This window comes from Sylvia atricapilla, chromosome 10, assembly GCF_009819655.1.
Source record: "Sylvia atricapilla isolate bSylAtr1 chromosome 10, bSylAtr1.pri, whole genome shotgun sequence".
Taxonomy (NCBI): domain Eukaryota; kingdom Metazoa; phylum Chordata; class Aves; order Passeriformes; family Sylviidae; genus Sylvia; species Sylvia atricapilla.
In genome coordinates this window covers 9,439,827-9,457,419 of record NC_089149.1, presented here as the reverse complement: position 1 = coordinate 9,457,419, position 17,593 = coordinate 9,439,827, and the positions used below count along the sequence as shown (strand labels likewise).

Below are 17,593 nucleotides of genomic sequence, written 5' to 3'. Positions count from 1 at the left end.
AATTGCACTGAAAATTACACTGCATCTCTCCTGGTCGGTTTTAATTGTCGAGCAAAGAAAGAAGCCCATCGATTCATCCCGCTGGGTAATTAAATGCTTAATGCTATTGACTATAAAGACATTATGGTCCAGCAGCCCAACGCTAATGCATTAATAATCGCTTATATCATGGCAAGGAAGGGGCACGAACTGCTCCTGAGGAACAGGATAGTTACGTGGGATGGGAGCACACAGTGAAACACCTCAGGGCTGAATTAATGCCGTGACAACCTGCAGGAGCACGAGAGCTTATCCCAGGGAGCAGGGGAACAGGAAAGGGCTACAAGGACCATGGAGGAGGGCGCAGCCCCTAACCCAGGGAAGCCCCTGGCCATGGCAGTGGGAGAGGAGTCTGGGCTCTCAACATCAGTGCTGCCCCCAGCACAGCTCTAGGATGTTGTCAGCCATGGGATCAGGAAGATGAATCTGAACAGTACAACCCTCTTATAACAAGCCATGGCAAAGGCATGAGAATGCCTGCCCACCTCCTGCCGGGCTCTACATTCCCAATAATTAGCTGTCTGCTTTAGCATATTTATTATGCACATGATGTGGAGCACAGGGCAGAGCCTACACATTGCCTGGGATTAAGCACATAAGAGTGAGCTGAATGAGCACTGCTCCAAGCTGGAGAGGCCAATTTGCTTGCTGAGAGAAGCAGAGTCAACCCTCAAAACATGGTGTGCTGGTGGCTACTGCACTTTTCCTGAGGGGGTCTCACCCAGTGAAGGTGGAGGCTGTATTGCTCCTACCTGTAGGGACCTCAGAGCCCAGCACATGGCAGGAATCTCATGTCCCCTGGACAGGGGGAGATACTCAAGGGCCATTTCTAGAAGATGGAGGAAGGAAAGACCTGCAGCATCATGAGGAGAGCAACCCTTTTCAAGATCATCCTGTGCTGAGCTCTTTTCCACCTCCCCACGGTCGAGGTGTTGCCCCTCCAGCCATGGCACGCTGGGTTACTCCACCTGCAACCACTTCACGGACTTCAGAGCAGATATGGGCTAAAAATCCACCAGAGGAAAAATTTCCACCTAAGCTTTCAAACCCATGTCAACAACCCCCTGCCCAAGGATAAGGGGAGCCCACACAGCCCTTCCTGACCTCCAGCATGAAAACCAAAAGCACTTGCAATTTTCTCTGAGCAAATCCAAGTACAAATCATGCTGTCAAACCCTTATTTGATTTGTTTTTTCTGGTGGCTCTGCCACTGTTTGCCTTCATTACTTTCTCTGTCCTGTGCCATAGTCAAATAATGCAGCATCTGCCCAATCAAAGGTCCATGAATATAATTTACAAGTAGTTGGCACCTTATGCCTTGTCTGGGAGGGCGGGCTCCCTGGGTACCCTGCCAATTGGAAAAAGTGTGGATTTTACAGTCATTCTCAGTGGGGTAAATAACCTCTGAGCACTGCTTGTAGTTTGATTTATCTTTATGAGGTTGCAATTCTCCCAAACATTTGATTCATGGCTTGGAATTGAACCTCTTTAAGTATATTCCTTTACAGAGTCCTTAAAAAAAAGAAGTCTGGAAAGAAAGAGAAGGGAATGTGCTTGCTTACAGCCCCAGGGACGAGGAAGAAGGTGCCTCAGGTGCTTTGGATATACCTGAAGGGGAACACTGAGCCAGGGGAGAAGGAGCACTGGTGCTTCCAGTATCCCACCTCCCCAGGAAAAGCAGCGCTGACTGAGTGAGCTGCTGCCTTTACACTAATAAAGCCTTTCTGAGGCTGAGAATACACACCTATATTGGTACATATGTATAACAGCCTCAGTAAGGGTTTGCTGGGTTATTAGAAAAGAAACATTTCCTGAGGATGCTGTGAGGGTAAGGGAACACATTGCTGTGTCTCCACTCTCCTTTGCTCTGAGGCTTCAGGATGTGCCCGTGCAGCGATGGGGAGAGGTTGGGGGCTGTGCTGTGGAGCAGTGCTTGCTCTGCACCCTTTTTCAGAAGCAGAATGAATCATGACCACTATGGCTGCCAAACCCTGCACCCTCTGGGCTGGGAGCCTCATAGCCTCGTGCCTAAACTTGCTGAAATTGGTGCAGGTGGCATCACCCTGTGCCTTGGAGCTGAGGTGTGCCCAAGCCTGCCTTGCTGGTCCTGCTGCCTTGCTGGGGCTCATCCTGTCCCTGCATCCTCACCCTGGCTCCAGGTATGGCTCCAGGGAAACAGCTCCTCCACACAAAGTGCTTCCTGCTGCAGGGCCAGCATCACCCAGGTGAAAGTGATAAAAGATCCGCAGTGGATGAGCCACAGCCTGGGAGGGAGCAAACCTGTTTGCAAAAGGTGATCTCACTGGGAGAAAGGTCCAGAAGAAAAAGGGGAAAATTAAGGGAAAGTCTAAACATTTCCAGCCACAATGGAGCCAGATTTCTCTATTTTAATGGGTTGTCTTTGGCCCCATCACACTGTGGGTGAAGGCTGCCTGTGCAGAGAGGAGAAAGGCAGTTTCTGTCCAGGGCTGCCCTAGGCCCTCATGAACACCAGCAGCAGTGCAGGGCATAACACAGAGCTTGGTCTCACCAACCATTTCCTGCCAAAGCCTTGGCCAAAAAAACAGGCTGGGACAATTGAAAGCGTCCTGCAGACTGGCCAAGTGTGGGGCACCAAGAGCCATTCCCACTTCTAACACAGAAAGGGGGGATAAGTGCATCCTCAGGTGCCTGCCCTGGAAAACCAGCTTTGCTGGAAAACCAGCTAAAAGCAAATCTAGGTGAGTCTAAAGGGGCACTGAGCTGTACTTGCACTGTCATGACTGCAGGATTAGTGCAGTGCTCCACAGCCTGAGCTTCACCCTCTTGGTATTGAAAGGTGCATTTAGCACAGAAATGGCTGGAGGGTGCAGAAATGCACCAAGCAGGAATAGTCACTTAGCTTACTCATATTGAGCCATCTCTCTTTTGCCCAGTGCCTCAGACCAAAGGGGCACAAACCAGGACCCGTTTTTCTACCTCTGCTGCCCTTGCTCTCACCTGCAGAAAGGAGATCCTGCTCCTGCCACCGCTGAGTCTGGAGTGAAGGCAGTGAACAGGGGGGCTCAGAGGTACAGCAGCAGCCTGGGGGCTCACAGCACAATGTCTGGTTGTTTTCTGGAGAAAGAAGTTAAATCCTTCTCTTGTGGGATAAGCCTGGTTTTGACAGAGCAGGACTGCAGTGGGACCATGTCTCCCTGCAGTCTGTGCTTGGAGATGCTCTGGCTCCCTCTGGGTATTGAATTGAAAGGGTATCAGATTGCTTGGCTTTGTCTTTGCTGTTGTTTTAAATTGTTCTCCCAATTCCTGGCTCGAGCACAGTGACCAAAATCATCACTGTGACAGAAAAGCTGAGTGTTGGGACATCCTGAATGGGGCTGAAGATCCCCCAATCTGTTTCTAGTAGGTTTGGAGAGGAAACCATGGATAATGCAGAGAGTGCCTCACTGCTGACCCCAGCCTCTCCCAACACATGCCTGCAGAATAAATGCAAATGGGTGCTTTTCAGTCCAATTATCAACACTTACTGTGTTTTCTTTCTTTCAGCTTTTTGCTGCTGTATATCTGATTCGACCATCCTTGACTGAATCTGCAGAAACGCATCTTATCTATCTCCCTTCTTCCATGAGAAGGGCCTGAAGGGGTCCTCACCCAGCTCTCATCTTGCAGATGATGCTTGAGCACAGCACTTGCTGCTGTGTTTCAGGTTCTTGCCAGATGGACTCACCGCCTGTCAGTCGGGATCACCACAGAAAAATAGGAACGAAATCCAGCTCAAACCATTTGCTTTTCCATCTGTGCAAGGCGGTTGTTTAAATCAGTGCTTGGTAGAGAGGTTTGGAGCTGACGCCGGAATAAGTTTGGAGAAGTGAAGATCTGCAGAGAGATGTGGATCTTCCTTTAGCCAGAGCAGAAATCACTGGAAAACACCAGAGGAGTGAAGAGCTTGCAAACCACGATGCAATAAGTCAGCTTGAGCCTGACATTGCTAGCAGGCTCCCAGGATGGCTTGGGGCTGTAGGTGTGGGAGAGAAGAGCAGAGCAGGCAGCAGCAATATCCTCCCTGCTCCTTATTAATACAGCAGTGAGGCTTGATGAGTCCCCTAAATTATAATGTCTTTCTTGTCATTAACTTGATTTTTTCTAGTGACAGCAGCACCAAATTGGTCCCAGCTGTTCTGAGCAAGGGATGACAAATTAAAAGGAATTTAACAAGCCAAGTGCTGGAGGGGTTGGTGTGCAGGGGAGGGATGCTTTGGGCCAGAGATGGCCAAGGAGGGGGGATGGGATGCTGTCATAGGGGTAGTGGGAAATGCCAGGAAGGGAGAAATGGGCTCAGGGCTCAAGGACACTGAAAAGCAGGTGCCTGCCACAGGGAGGTCTGTCTGGGGAGGGGACAGCCCTGTGTGTGCTGTGGCTGTTGCCGTGCAAAAGGACACATGGAAACGTCTCAGGGATTTCCCCCTTCGAGGAACATTCCCTGCCTGGGGATGAAGGAGGGCAGTGCTGCTGAGCTTCTTTGCAAGCCAGTACAAGCAAGTGTCAGGCAGAAAGGAGTTTTTATCAGCTGTCCTGGAAGAGGCCAGGCACAGGAACTGAGGAAAACCAGATCTATCTGTGTCTCCATTTTCTACCGCTTGTTGGCAGGTCTTGCCCTGAGGCACTGCCTGCCCTGCTGCCAGGTCATGGAGATGGTCTTGGAGAACCCGTCCATCAGTCTCTGCCAAATACCTGCTGGGAACCTGTGTCCTCCCATCCTGGCAGCCCCAGGCTGATTCCTATGTGACATACACAGCTTTTGACCTGGCTTGTAGCCCCAGGGCCAGCTGGAGCCATCCTGTGCCTGATGTGAGCTCCGGGGGCGGGCAGGAGGGGATGTCTCATGCTCAGTCTCAGCATCGTTAATGTGAGATGGTCATTAAGGCGACACAGTCACTCCACCCGCCCAGGAAAGATAACAAGAAAGATGAATTTGGCCTCTGAATCCTCTCAGACAGCTTTCTCCAATGTGCCACATTAAATAGTCCTGAACTGAGAAGACAAACTCGCCCTGGTTGCCATGATAAGCACCAAGAGTGATAAACCCACGTAATTAAAGTCTGCCACTGTAATAACGTTGCAGCAGAGACAGCTGGAGTCTAGCGCTGAGCCTGGGTCCATACCTTAGGTCTTACTTGTTTTCATTCAAACTTATTTTGGAGAGATTGAGCCCAAGCACTGCCAGGTGCCAGGAGGGAGGGGAAAATGCCATCTGGGCATGGTGAAGTGAAGGAGCAAGGGCTATTGTTCCCTTCCTGGCTGTAACACAGGGAAGTCCTTAGCAGAAGCAAATACCCTTGAAACCATATTTGAAGAGGAGCTGACCTTATAGAAAAGCACATAGTTCATAAGGAGGCATTCCCCCTTGAGGTACTACACCATTACCTTTAGGAGCCTCGTCAGGGACAATAGGGACTAGTCAGGGGTCAGTTTCACTGGTCCTAAATATATATAACACTAGATAAAAGTTAGCTTTTTGCAGTTTGGGCTTCCCAGCCTTCCTCTTCATGCTGGAATTTGCTCCACCTCAATGAGATCCAGAGGACTGGTGCCCCCTCATCCACCACATCCCACCCAGGGACCAGGGCAGACCCTGGGATATGTAGGCTGGAGACTCTAAGCACAGCTTGTGGGGCTGTGGGAAAGCCCTTTGCAGACTGTTGTCCTCCAGGTCAGTCTCAGGGCCCCGAGCTAAATCCCCCAGTCAGATGGCCAGCAAAATCACAGCCAGTTGTTAGCAGTCCCCACTTGCCTCAGAGCTCAGCCATCCAGCCGACTTTAATCCACTTATTGCAGTGTTAATTATCTTTCTTCACTTTCATTTCTTAACTAAAGTGTCCCCATGAACCAATTTAAGCATCACACAGACTTCTCTGACATAAATTCTGCCATCTTTAGCAACCACAGAATTGCTACAGGAGAAGGTGTGGGCTAACCAGTCTCTCTCTTTTAATCCATTGTGGTGGGGTTTTAATCCTGCCCCAGCTGATGCCTGTGAAGGTGCCCAGTGGCTTTAATGGTTTGTCCCTGCTGGACTGTGGGGAAGGGCACTGTGCATTGCACCTCTGTCCTTCCCTCATCCTGCCAGCAGGACAGTGGGATTTCAGACATGGAAAAACACACACTCCTTCACTTCTTAGAGATGCCCTTTGTCTCTCTAGCTCTAGTGTTTTCTTTCCTTGTGTGCCCTAAGGTGGGGAGAGGTGGAGTACAAGGACCCATCACTTCTCTGCACATGCCTCATCCTTCTAGGGCTGTTGGGTTTGCTGTGACATAGAGGAGACTGTCCCTAGTGCAGGTGACAGTCACAGTGCACCACTGCTGAGTCAGCCTGAGCATCCAGAGCTGCACCTGAGCTCCTCCATCCAGGCCCTTGGCTGGGCTGTGTTCCTCATGCTGCCTCTTCCCAGCCTCCCTGCACTGCCTGGCTGCCTGGAAGCTGATTTCTGTGAGAATCCTGGCTCTTGGGGAAGCCACTGAGGAGCCAGGCAGGAAGATGGGCTGCCTCTGGTATGGGCCTAAACACTGAGCCTAGAGGTGTCCCTGAGGAGCAGAATCAAATTCTACATATATACACTAGGGACTCGACTAGAAAACATTCAAAGGTCTCTTCCAACCTGAACTATTCCATGATTCTGTGATTTCTTGCATTTCTGTTTGCCCCTCTGCCTATCTTGTGCTGCCCATCACCATCTGTAGGGATTATGTGTTGGCTTTTCACCACTGCCACTAGCCTGGAATAAGGGGAATAAATGAAATATGTCTCAAAAAGCAGCCTAAGCTCAAACCCAGCACAGTTTCTTGACCTCTATATTTTCCTGCTTCCCTCCTCCCCTAACAAAGGCTGGGATCTTGGTGGGAAAGGCTGCTGTGCTGCATCCATGGCTGGGCAGCCCTAGACAGGGACTGCTCATTCCTAGACCCACAAGGGCTTTGCCAAATTCATACTGTACCAGTTTTCCCCATCCCATGGCAGTGTGAAAGAAGGGAAAAACAACCCTTCCCTTAAAACCATTTTGCCTTGAAAAGGGGCAGCAAAAAATCCTCTGGCACACTTGGAGCCATTTATCATGGCTACAAATATACAAGGCAATTGCTGTAAAACTTGAGTTTGGCTCCGTAAAGGAAAAGAAATCCCACCCCATGCTTGTTGCAAACAATCACAGCACAAAAAAAAAAGCCTTACAAGGCTGGGGCAGCCTCATAGATGGATTGCTTTTTAATCCCCAAAGCTATGGTGATAAATCTTTTCACTAGAGGCTCTGGACACACTGTGTCACTCAGGGCATCCGGGGAAACAGTTCCAGGAGCTGAGCAGGCAGGGGGGTGGCAGGGCAGGAGGGTTCTCCTGCAGCCAGGAGCAGGTGATTAGGCAGGAGCTGGCAGTGGGACAGAAGCTGCTGTAAGTCTGAGAGGACAGATGGACAAGTTTTGGGGAACAGCTCTTCAGAAACAAAGTGTTTGGAGAGGAGATGGTGGCATGGAGCCAAACCTGACCACATGCTCCATATTGCAGGGACAGAGAGATGCTTCTCCCAGCTAAGACACGGAGCAACGGCATCCACACATTCCCTGCAACTCCTGGCCCCTCAATTCACCTCTACCCTGACCCGTGTGGGTCATATTTATTTGACTCCCAGGCAGTGTTTTGGAATGCTCCTTCTGCCCACCCATCCTAAGGTGCACCAGTCATTCCCCCAGCCAGTTACACGGGTGGGAGCAGTGGGAACAACTTGCCCATCCTCACCTGCTGCATTTCCTCGGGTCCCTTTGTTTCTCTACCACCTCCCTAGGAGAAATAATCCTTCCAATTTATACTGGGAAGGTGGCAGGGGCCAGGCTGATCCTGAGGGCTCAGGGCAGTGGGGAGTATTGTTCTTGGAGCAAACACCTCTGTAATTCCCTTCCTGGGGGCTGCAATGAGCCTGAGGCAGGAAGGAGTCATCAACCATGGCCTTCCCAGTGGTGGAGAGGTGTAAAATGCTCTTCAGGATACCATTCTCCCTGAGGACATCAGTTCCTTTTTTATTAGGTTTCATGCAGATTTTACTATTAATTACAGGATTGAAAGACTTGCCCAGTAGTCTTTGATTCCAGCATCTCTTGGGAGTCCAGCTGGCATGTGGTACCCAGGAAGTCTCTACATCATCAAAACCCATCCAGGGGAGCAAAGTTTGCCCATACATCTCCACCCAGGAACTGCCACCAGCCGTGCTGCAGCTACATCTCTGCCAAGATTTGGGGATGCTTTCCAGGGTGATCCTGGCCCAGCTGTGGATGTGGAGCAGGTGGTGGGGCAGGCCCAGCATCACCACCCAAAATATCAGGGCTTCAGCTGCATATTCCCCTCGTGCATCTCAGAGAGGAGAATTTGGGATCACCAAGGAGGATGGGGAGTCCCAGGTCAGGAGATGTCTGGGCAGCTGGGAACACAAGGCTGGATAAAGGCAAAGCCAGTGCCTCACCTTTCTGGCTGCTCTGAACTCCATCCCAGCCGTGCTGCAACTGAGGATCCTGTAAAAAAACCCTGGGAACACACACTGACACTGACTAAGGAACTTGAGCTGCAGCAGCCACGGCTGTATCCCTGCACAGCCTGGCTGCTCATGAGCAGCAGGACAAGTTTGCCTGGTGTGCAGCACGAGGGACCCCAAAGCTCCACACAGGCGTCTGTCACTACATTATAAAATACTATCGACTGCCTATTAAAAAGCCATTCCCTGGAGATTTATGGCTGAGGAAGCAGCTGGGTGAAGGGAGATGGGGCAATAATGGCCATCAAGGAGGCATCAGTCACATCCACCCACCCAGCAGCAACAAGGGGCCCCACATGGCTACCAGGGTGCTGTCCCCTGCCAGGACCATCACCAACAGGAGAGAGAGAGGATCAAATAGACAGATCTCAATGCCCTCGGCCACACTGACATCCTCCAGAGAGAGGCTGCAAGCCATCAGCAGGACCCTGAAAGGCAAAGTTACTGCAGCCCAATGCCCACCCTCACCCAGCAGCACCCATCAGGACCCCCTCAAGGGCTTTGCCCTTGGCAGATGTGGCTGTGGAATGGGGAGCAGGGGAAGCCAGCTGCACTGCCTCTGAACTCGGGACTGGGTAGATGGGGCTGGAGGGAGTGTGCAAGCCCCAAACCCTGCCTCTTCTTGGTCACTGGCCTGGCTATGGTCCCATGGAATGTACTTAGGAGGGGCTGAGAGCAGAGCAGCAGCTGCCAGTGCTCTGCCTGGGGTTTGCTCAGTCAGTTCTGCTCAAGCAAGCCCCAGGCTAGCCCAAACTGACCAGAGGCACAGCCATGTAATGCTGAGCCAGGGGAGCCTCCAGAGTGAGCCATGAGGCAGTTGGGGTTGAGTAAATAGGGCAAAACAAGAGCTCAAACTTCTTGGGCGGTCCCTCAGCTTCTATTTCAGATCCTCAATATTTCATCCTGCAGGACCTGGTGTACATGGGGAAGGCAGCAGCATTGATCTCAGACAGGAAATCGATGGGTCCTTCCAGCCTGGGAGAGCATGACCAGCCAGCCCACGCTCCCTGGCATTTTCGTGACATTTTCCAAGCCATGTGTCTGGGGAAGGACTGATGGCCATAGCTCCAGAGACAGCTGTCCCTCTGCAAAGGCCCCAGCCCCAGCTCACCCTGAGAGACCAGGAAGGGTGCAGTCATCCCACTTGTGCCCTCCCTGCCGTGCCCTCAGTGTCCCTGGACCTGCAGACCCACCACAGCAGCAGAGTCCCCAGGGAGATCAGGTGTCCATCACCCTGGCACATGGCCCACCTGTCACCCTCCCCAGGAACATGGCCTGGGTTCAGTCCCATGCTGGAAGCAGAGCTGGGTGCTGGGGGACACAAGCAGGGCACAAATGAGGTCAGTGGCTTTTTTTAATTCTCAGTGATGCTAAGCCCATGCAGGGCAGGGATGGAGGAGGGCTTCCCACATTCTCCACAAGTTCAGGTGACCACAGTGGGCAGAGGAAGAAGAGATTGGCACCCACCACGTGCTGGTCAGAGAGGGGAGAGGGGAGCATACTCTTGTGACACAGACAGTCATGGAGCTCTGCCTTGGCACTACAGACAGCCTAGAGATCCTTTTGTCCCATATTTTTTCCCCACGGACTCCAACTCTGGAGGGAGCAGCCGTGCTCCTTCCCTTGCCCTCAAAGGGCTGGGAATGCAGACCATGAGAAAGGTTGGGAGAAAGGAGCTGTACCAGCACCCTGCATCCAGGCACCAGCTGGCACCACTGAAGAGATGTGCCAGAAAATCAGGGTCACATTGGTGCCAGACAGCCCTGAAGAAGTCTCAAGGGAGAAGACACCCACAAACCGTTTTTCCCCATGGGATTTTTCCACAATCACATGCAAACCTCTCATACTCCCCTGCGTCTCAGCCCAGGTGCAAGCACCTCTGGGGACACCCATCCATCCCTGTGTCCCAAAACAGCCTGGGATGCCTAAGCCCCCAGCTCCAGTACCTGTGAGTTCACCCCACTGAGCCAGGAGGGATGGAATATTTTTAGGGATTGCTGACATATCCCTGACGTAGAAGTCAGCTGTCTCCACAGCACAAGGGATGCCTTGGCCTTGGCCAGGCCTAGTGCTGAGGACAGTGGGATGCACTGCAGTGCATCCAGGGCACAGCAAGCCCACTGCCACCATGTCCCTGGAGCAGTGCTGCTGATACAACCAGCCTTTCCATCCCAGTGGGACGGCACAGAGAGGCTGGCATCCCTCCATCACCCCTACCCCGCTCGCCACCACAGGATGAGTGCCACAGTCAGATGGATGCTGGTGGTGAGGAAAGCCGGTCCCAGAATCCTTCCCTATCCTCCCACTCTTCAGCAGAGGGACGTGGCGTGGGGAGTGTCCTGGTCCCTCTCCATGTCCTCCAGCTCGTACTCCTCGGGGTCAGAGAGGGGCAGCCCGTTGGTGCTGGGCAGGGCCTCGCACTCGGTGCTGCGGGTGGTGGTGCGGGTGACGCTGGGCGAGTACCTCCGCGCCCACGGCCGGCGCTGCCCGGAGCGGCACATCACCTCCTTGAACATCTCCCGGAACCGGGTGGACATCAGGTTGTAGAGGATGGGGTTGGCAGCCGAGCTCAGGTAGAAGAAGACACCTGAGATGATGTGGACGTACTGGAACATGTGGAGCATGCTGCTGGTCCAGGTGGAGACAAAACTCCAGACAAGGCGGTCGGTGTGGAAGGGAGCCCAGCAGATCCCAAACACCACCACCAGCACGACTGTGGGGAGACAAGGAGCTGGTGTTACTGGGGGGATGGGGATCACCAACTCCATAGAGATATCCAGTCCCTGGCTAAGAATTGCCCCATTTCAGCTTTGGCCATAGCAAAGAAGAACGAGAGAGAGGAAGAAGGAGAGGGGAAAGGTCCCCTCAGTGCTTTCTGGACTTGTCATGGCAGGGCTGGAGGTCTGGACAGGATCTCCTGCCTCCGTCTCCTGCCAGTGCTACTTCAGGCCCTTCAGTGCTACACTTCTGCACTCCTCACTGGCAGGCAGCTGGCCCTGTCACAGCCATGCAGCACAGCTGGGGGACTCACTCCCCTACTGGCATCCATCCTCTGGAAACCTGCCACCTTCACCAGCAAAGTTCAAGGAGCATGAGCTATTTGAGACCATTCCTTGTGCTCTGCTTTTGATTTTGTTTTGTTTTATAACCCAGCTCTGCTGATGGAAAGGAAAGGGTGTAGGTATGTACATGTACAAGCAGTCCTGAGGTCCTCTGCCGTATCTATGCCTCAATGCATCTCTGTGGCATTGTGGGGACAGGTCCATCTTTGTCCCCAGCCCAGCCCAAGTGGCTTGGAAAGCAGAGTTACCACTTGTCTAGGAGGTGAGGGAGAAGCAGCCCTCGCTCTGCTGCTGGGCTGGGCAATCTGCCATGGCTGTGCCATCACGGGACTGGGAGCGTGTGGAGGTCAGCATGCCGGGGAGAAGCAGCCACCCAAGGGCAGCCAGCTCCCACTCCTGGGAAGAGGGCCAGCGGCTCTGGGAACCATGCTGGGAAGGGGAGCGAGGGTGAAGAGCAGTGGAAAAGAGGATGTTTCAATCCAGCCTTGGGTCATTGCCCCATTAGAGTTACAGAGGCTGTGGGGCTGGGCAGAAGTGCCACCCTTCTGGGAAATCCCACAATGCCACCAGGATTTGAGGTCTGGGTGGAGGGATGGGGAGTGGGTTACCCCATCCCAACCCTCCTCCTTTCTCTTTCTCACCCTGCACTTCCCTCGAGGAGAGGATATAGTATGGCTTGGAGGGAGCTGGCCCAAGCAATCCTTACTCTGCACTAGAATCACCAGATCTGCCTTTGCCCCAACACCCTGCAAGCCAGACCCGCAACCTTCCTCTGGGATGACCTAGCCTCAGTGCTCTGGACTGTCCATGACTCAGTTTCTCCCCAGCACCCTCCCAACACAGCCTTGGGATATACTCTCTGGCTCTGCCATCCCCAGCACTGACTCACAGAGCATCTTTGTGACCTGTCTCCTCTTGACTTTCTTCTGCCCCTGGGTGTTGTGGCAGTTGCGGCCACTGCCGGTCTTGGCTCCCAAGGCTTCCAGCATCTTTTCTTTCTTGAGCTGCAGGCCAATAAGAAGGTAGAGGACACTGATGGTCCCCATGGGCAGGAAGAAGAAGATGATGGTGGTGACCTGGATGATGAGATTGTAGGTCAAGCGTGGTTTCACCAGGGTGCAGATCTCTGAATCGGGCACCCATCCCCGTCCTGGCACGTAGAGAGGCTGCAGCCCATGGACACTGGTATTGGGGATGGAACAGATGACCGAAAAGACCCAGATGGTGACAATGACCCTCTTGGCGTGGTTCCTGGTCACCACGTACTTGGCTTTGAGCGGGTGCACCACAGCGATGTAGCGCTCCACGCTCAGGGCCGTGACGTTGAGGATGGAGGCGAAGCAGACGGCCTCGAACAGCAGCGTCTTGAAATAGCAGCCGCTGGCCCCCAGCAGGAAGGGGTAGTTGCTCCACATGTCATACAGCTCCAGTGGCATCCCCAGCAGCAGCACCAGCAGGTCGGACACGGCCAGGCTGAACAGGTAGTAGTTGGTGGGTGTCCTCATGAACCGGTGCCGGAGGATGACAATGCAAGTGAGCGTGTTGCCCACAGCCCCCACCAAGAAGATCAGCAGGTAAATGACACAGACTGGGACAAAGAAGTTGGACCGTCGAGGTCCCAGGTATTTATCCCGCAGCTGCTCCTCTGTCAGGTTGGCATCCTTAGGGTCAAAAAAGGTCTCTGGGTGAGTTCTGTTGCTGAGATCAGGGCTAATGGGCTCCACAGGGAATTCTTGCTGGGGCAGGGGGAACTCGGAGCTGGAGCTGTTGACATAGGGATTCATGGCTGTGGAGAGATGGAGAGGTTTGCAGGATGTTTTCCCAACTTACCTGCACCCCCTGCTCCCACTGTCCCTCTCCCCACTGGTGTCAGGGTGATGGGATTCTGCTGACCACCAGGGCTCTGCACTCTCACACCCATCCTGCCCCAGAAACAGCCTTTTTTCCTTTGGGAAACCACACAAAACTTCCACCTAAACTCCCAAAGGCTTCCCAAGTGCTTCCTGCCCCATTTCCCATCCACAAACAACCCTGGCAGCTCCCCAGTCCACCTCAGCCCCTTTGCCCCATCAGGGAATGTCAGCAGGGCTGTCCTCTTTTCCTGCTCTGTAAGCAAAGCAGGACACAGCCCCCAAAAGCCAGCCCCAAAAATCTCTTCTGGCCGCAATTCTGCTGGGTATGTAGAATGGCTGGCAGGGCAACCAATAAAACAGCCAGAGGGAAAATTGATTTTCCAACGTGATAAGGACTTACGGCTTGTTGGGAAACTCCAGATGAACGCTGAGGTCCCACCACCCCTGCGCCGGACAGGGTCAGCTCTGGAGACGGAGTGTGGGAGGGGATGGAGACTTCACTGCCTTAAGAGGCAGGCAAATGAAATCCTGCCGCTGCTTTCCCCTCGGAGCTCAGCTCGGAGAAGGCGCCTGCCCTTATCCACCTTCTCCCTCTTGTCCGCTGTCAACTGAGAGGCTGGGGGCTGTGCCAGGGGCTTCCCTTCCCACCGCTGGCCAAACAAATCGCGGTGCCGAGACCCTGCCCCTGCCAGGGGCTGGCTCCTTATCTGAAAAGCAGCGCTGCCTAAAAGCTGCCCTTCGGAGAGAGGAAATAACGTTAAGGTAATAAACTCCATCGACTCTGAGAGTCCCGGGGAGGGCGGCACAGGAGTCTCCTGCCCCTCCGGCAGCCTTCGCCACGCCGGCATTTATCATTTCCGTGGCCTCGGTGGTGAGTAAAGCATCGATCAGCCCCGCGGCCGCCCTGGCACCGTCCGGCGCGGGAGCCTGTGCAGCACCCGCTTGTCCGGCCTCATCTCGGGGAAATGCAGATGGACCCAGCGGCTTCCTGAGGTCTCCCACTTCCAGATGTGCAGTCCCTGGGTCACCCGGATCACTCCGCCGTTAATCAGGCGGCTCCAGCCGGCTCCCGTCACATTTGGGTGCGGGGAAGTTGCTGCGCTCGCAGCATCGCCCCGTGCTCCGTGTCCGGCTCAGCTCCCTCCCCGTGCTCCGTGCTGACACCGCCGTGCCCGGAACACCCGTGCTCTGCCGCCGCGCAGACCCGCGCACACACATGTACGTGTATGCACACACACACGGACCCACTCACGGTTCCTAAGCCCCACGGACGCGTGTCAGGGCTGCGTATCCCCGTTCCGCCCGCCGCTCCTCTCTCCTCGACGTGCAGGACCGGTCCGAGAGCCGCCCGGAGCCGGAGAAGCCCAGGGGCTCCCGCTCCGCCCGCGGCGGCCGAGGCTGAGGGCTGAGGGCTGAGGGCTGAGGGCTGAGGGCTGAGGCTCCGCGGCTCCGGGCTCTCCGGCAGCCGGGGAGGAGGGCCGGGGGATCGGGGTCGGCGGAGCATCGTTCCCGCTCCGTGCGACGGCCGCGGGCAGCGCCACCCCGCGGGACGGGCACAGGGACACGCGCCGCTCCCTTCATCCCCTCCGAGGGTGGCAGGGCGCAGGTGGACGCCCCCCAAGGATGACACCTTCAAGGGCTCTGGCATCCCGCGACGTCCTCCTTCTGCCCGTCCCAGCACCATCCCACCCTGCACAGAGGCTGAGCTGAAAGAGCCCCAGCAGGGCTGAATTGGAGCAGGCAGGTCAGGGATCTTGGGGAAGGAACGCGGAGAAACCTCCCAGGAGAGACCTGCTGCCAGCCCCAGGCCCCCCTCCCACGTGGGCTGAACCCCAGCACAGCTCCCTGCACTGCCGAGCCTGGGGCTGGAGGCCAGGATGTGAGGAGCCACCTGGATGTGGTGGCCACCAGAACCAGGACACAGCCTCTGGCATCCTGCATGGCCCAATCCTCTTCCTGATGCCAGAGCACACAGCAGATGGAGATGTACTGTTTGCTCCTCGTTGATTTTGGTTGAAGAAGTTCCAGAGCAGATGAGGGATGACAGCACAAGACCAGCAAAGCCTGGGCTGTCTTAGCCCTGACCTGGCCCTACCTCTGCTCCTGCATCAAGCAGAGGCGAGCTGGCAGGGCAAACACATCAAGGGCAGGAAGAGTCTATGGCTGCCCTGAACCTTGGCTTTCCTCAGGAAATCATCTTTTCCCCCAGAGGAGTGGAACTGCTGAAGCCAAAGGCCTGGAGGGTAAATGAGTATAAACAAGACATTCCTCAAGGGAAGAAATCAACAAGCTGGAAACAGTGTCTGAAACTGAGAGGGAGAAGGAGAAGAGTTGCTGCCTGCTCCTATGGAAGTGAGGAAAGGAGACTTCATCCCCTCCAGGGATGAAGACGCAGTAAAATGGGGTTATGGCATAGTGCTGGTGACAGCTGGGACAGGACACAGGGACAGCAGCCGGATGATGCTGGCAAGAGCTCAGCAGGGCTGTTTTGGCAAATGCCAGGATGGGTGACAGTGCCAGGAAACTGGCACGTTGCAGGTCACACCCCCTGGGTGGCAGATCTACAAACAGTAAGTGATGAGGCAGGGATTTCTTTCCCTGCCTCCAGATTGTGCACAGGCTGTTTTCCCTGGGGGATGCCCGAGGCAGGGAACAGATCTGTGCCAGTGCAGAGGCACAAGGAGCCTCAGCATGAGCCCACTTCAGGGATTGCAACATGGAAAGAAGCATTCCAGGAAATCTCACTCCCTTCCATTCCTCATCTGTCTCCCTCTGTTTTCTGACTGCCCTGGTGAGCACAGTCAGCTCCCAGCACAGTTCCAGGTGCTCCCTGAGCTCTGTGCACTGTTACACAGCCATCTCCCCATCCTGGGGGCAGAAGCTGTTCCCTGCATGCAGCCACAGAGAAACCCCCTGAGCTCTGCATCTCTGTCCTTGTCCCTTCAGGAACCCCCATGGCTCATGTGTCCTGTACTCCCAGGAGGATGAGGGGATGTCTCCTGGGACTGGGGTGTTTGGAGGCTGCTTGGATTGGAACAAAGCAGTGAAGATATTGCTGAGCTCTTGGCAAACTTCAACATCTGTTTCCCTAAAGCCTCCTTTCCTTCCTGAGGACAACAGGCACGTAGGAAGGATGATTTGCAAGGAGCAAGGATGAGACAAAACTTGGTTCACTCCAAAGTGAATCACAAGTGCCTCCAGGCTGTCAGATCCCGAATTCCAGGTGGTAGCACATCTCTCTGTCCCATTTGCAGATTTAATTAACACCCTTTGGTTCTGAACATGAAAAGCCACTGAGGCTCAGAATGACACTGCACCCAAGAGGGAAACTGAGGCACAGACACTCCTTTGTCCTCTCTGTGCTATCCTGAAGCAGGCAAGAGCCCCTAGGTTGCATTCTGCTGCCACAGAAGGAAGCAGATGAGCAGCTTCTTCGCAGGCTATTGCTACAGCAAATTTTCCAGGGCACGGATAGCCAGTACAGACAGATTAGGGTCATGAAGCTTTTGGGGAAGAATGAACCCTCTCCCCTTGAAAAGTAAGCAAATCTTTTGGCCATGGGGGTGTAAAAGGGGCTTCTCTCTTTGCTGGGAGCTGCCTACTCAAAGTTTCCCCTCTTTGGTGACCTGGAGATGACAAGCCTAGAGGATGAATTTTAGAGAGCAGAAAGATGTTTTTTTTAGACATGAAGGCCAGGAAAGGTCACACAGACCCACAGGGCACAAAACAGGCTCAGATCTGGATAATTTTGCACAGAAAGGTCAGTGGGGTGGCCTTTTCAAACAGCCTTGCTGTGTTTCACCCATCCTTAGTCTGTGTGGGACATCCTCCTGTAATAATTTTTTAGCCATCACTCTCCTGTGCATTTCTACTTACTAACTCTCCAGAGGCCTTTTACACTGTGTAACAGCTGTACTCACTCCCAAAAACCTCACCTCAGCATTTTTACCTTCTCTTCCCCTGTCACACACCCTAACCAGGTGACATCTTAACCTCTCACAATAGTGGCAGTTGTTTCTAGATCTGCAAATCCCCTTTTCTGAGCTGCTCAGAAACTGGCCAGCACCTTTTCCAGAGTGCAGGCATC

The 17,593-nt window shown here is 54.0% G+C and overlaps 1 protein-coding gene across 1 annotated transcript; it reads right to left on the bottom strand.

Annotated features, from left to right (window-relative positions):
* Positions 1-10,797: 10,797 nt before the first annotated feature.
* NMUR1 (neuromedin U receptor 1) lies at positions 10,798-13,437 on the bottom strand. The gene is made up of 2 exons (XM_066326448.1): positions 12,543-13,437; positions 10,798-11,304 (listed from the first exon to the last, which is right to left on the bottom strand). Exons 1-2 carry the CDS (start codon positions 13,435-13,437, stop codon positions 10,901-10,903), a joined length of 1,299 nt encoding a protein of 432 aa, XP_066182545.1. The 3' UTR covers positions 10,798-10,900.
* Between the last annotated feature and the right edge of the window lie 4,156 nt (positions 13,438-17,593).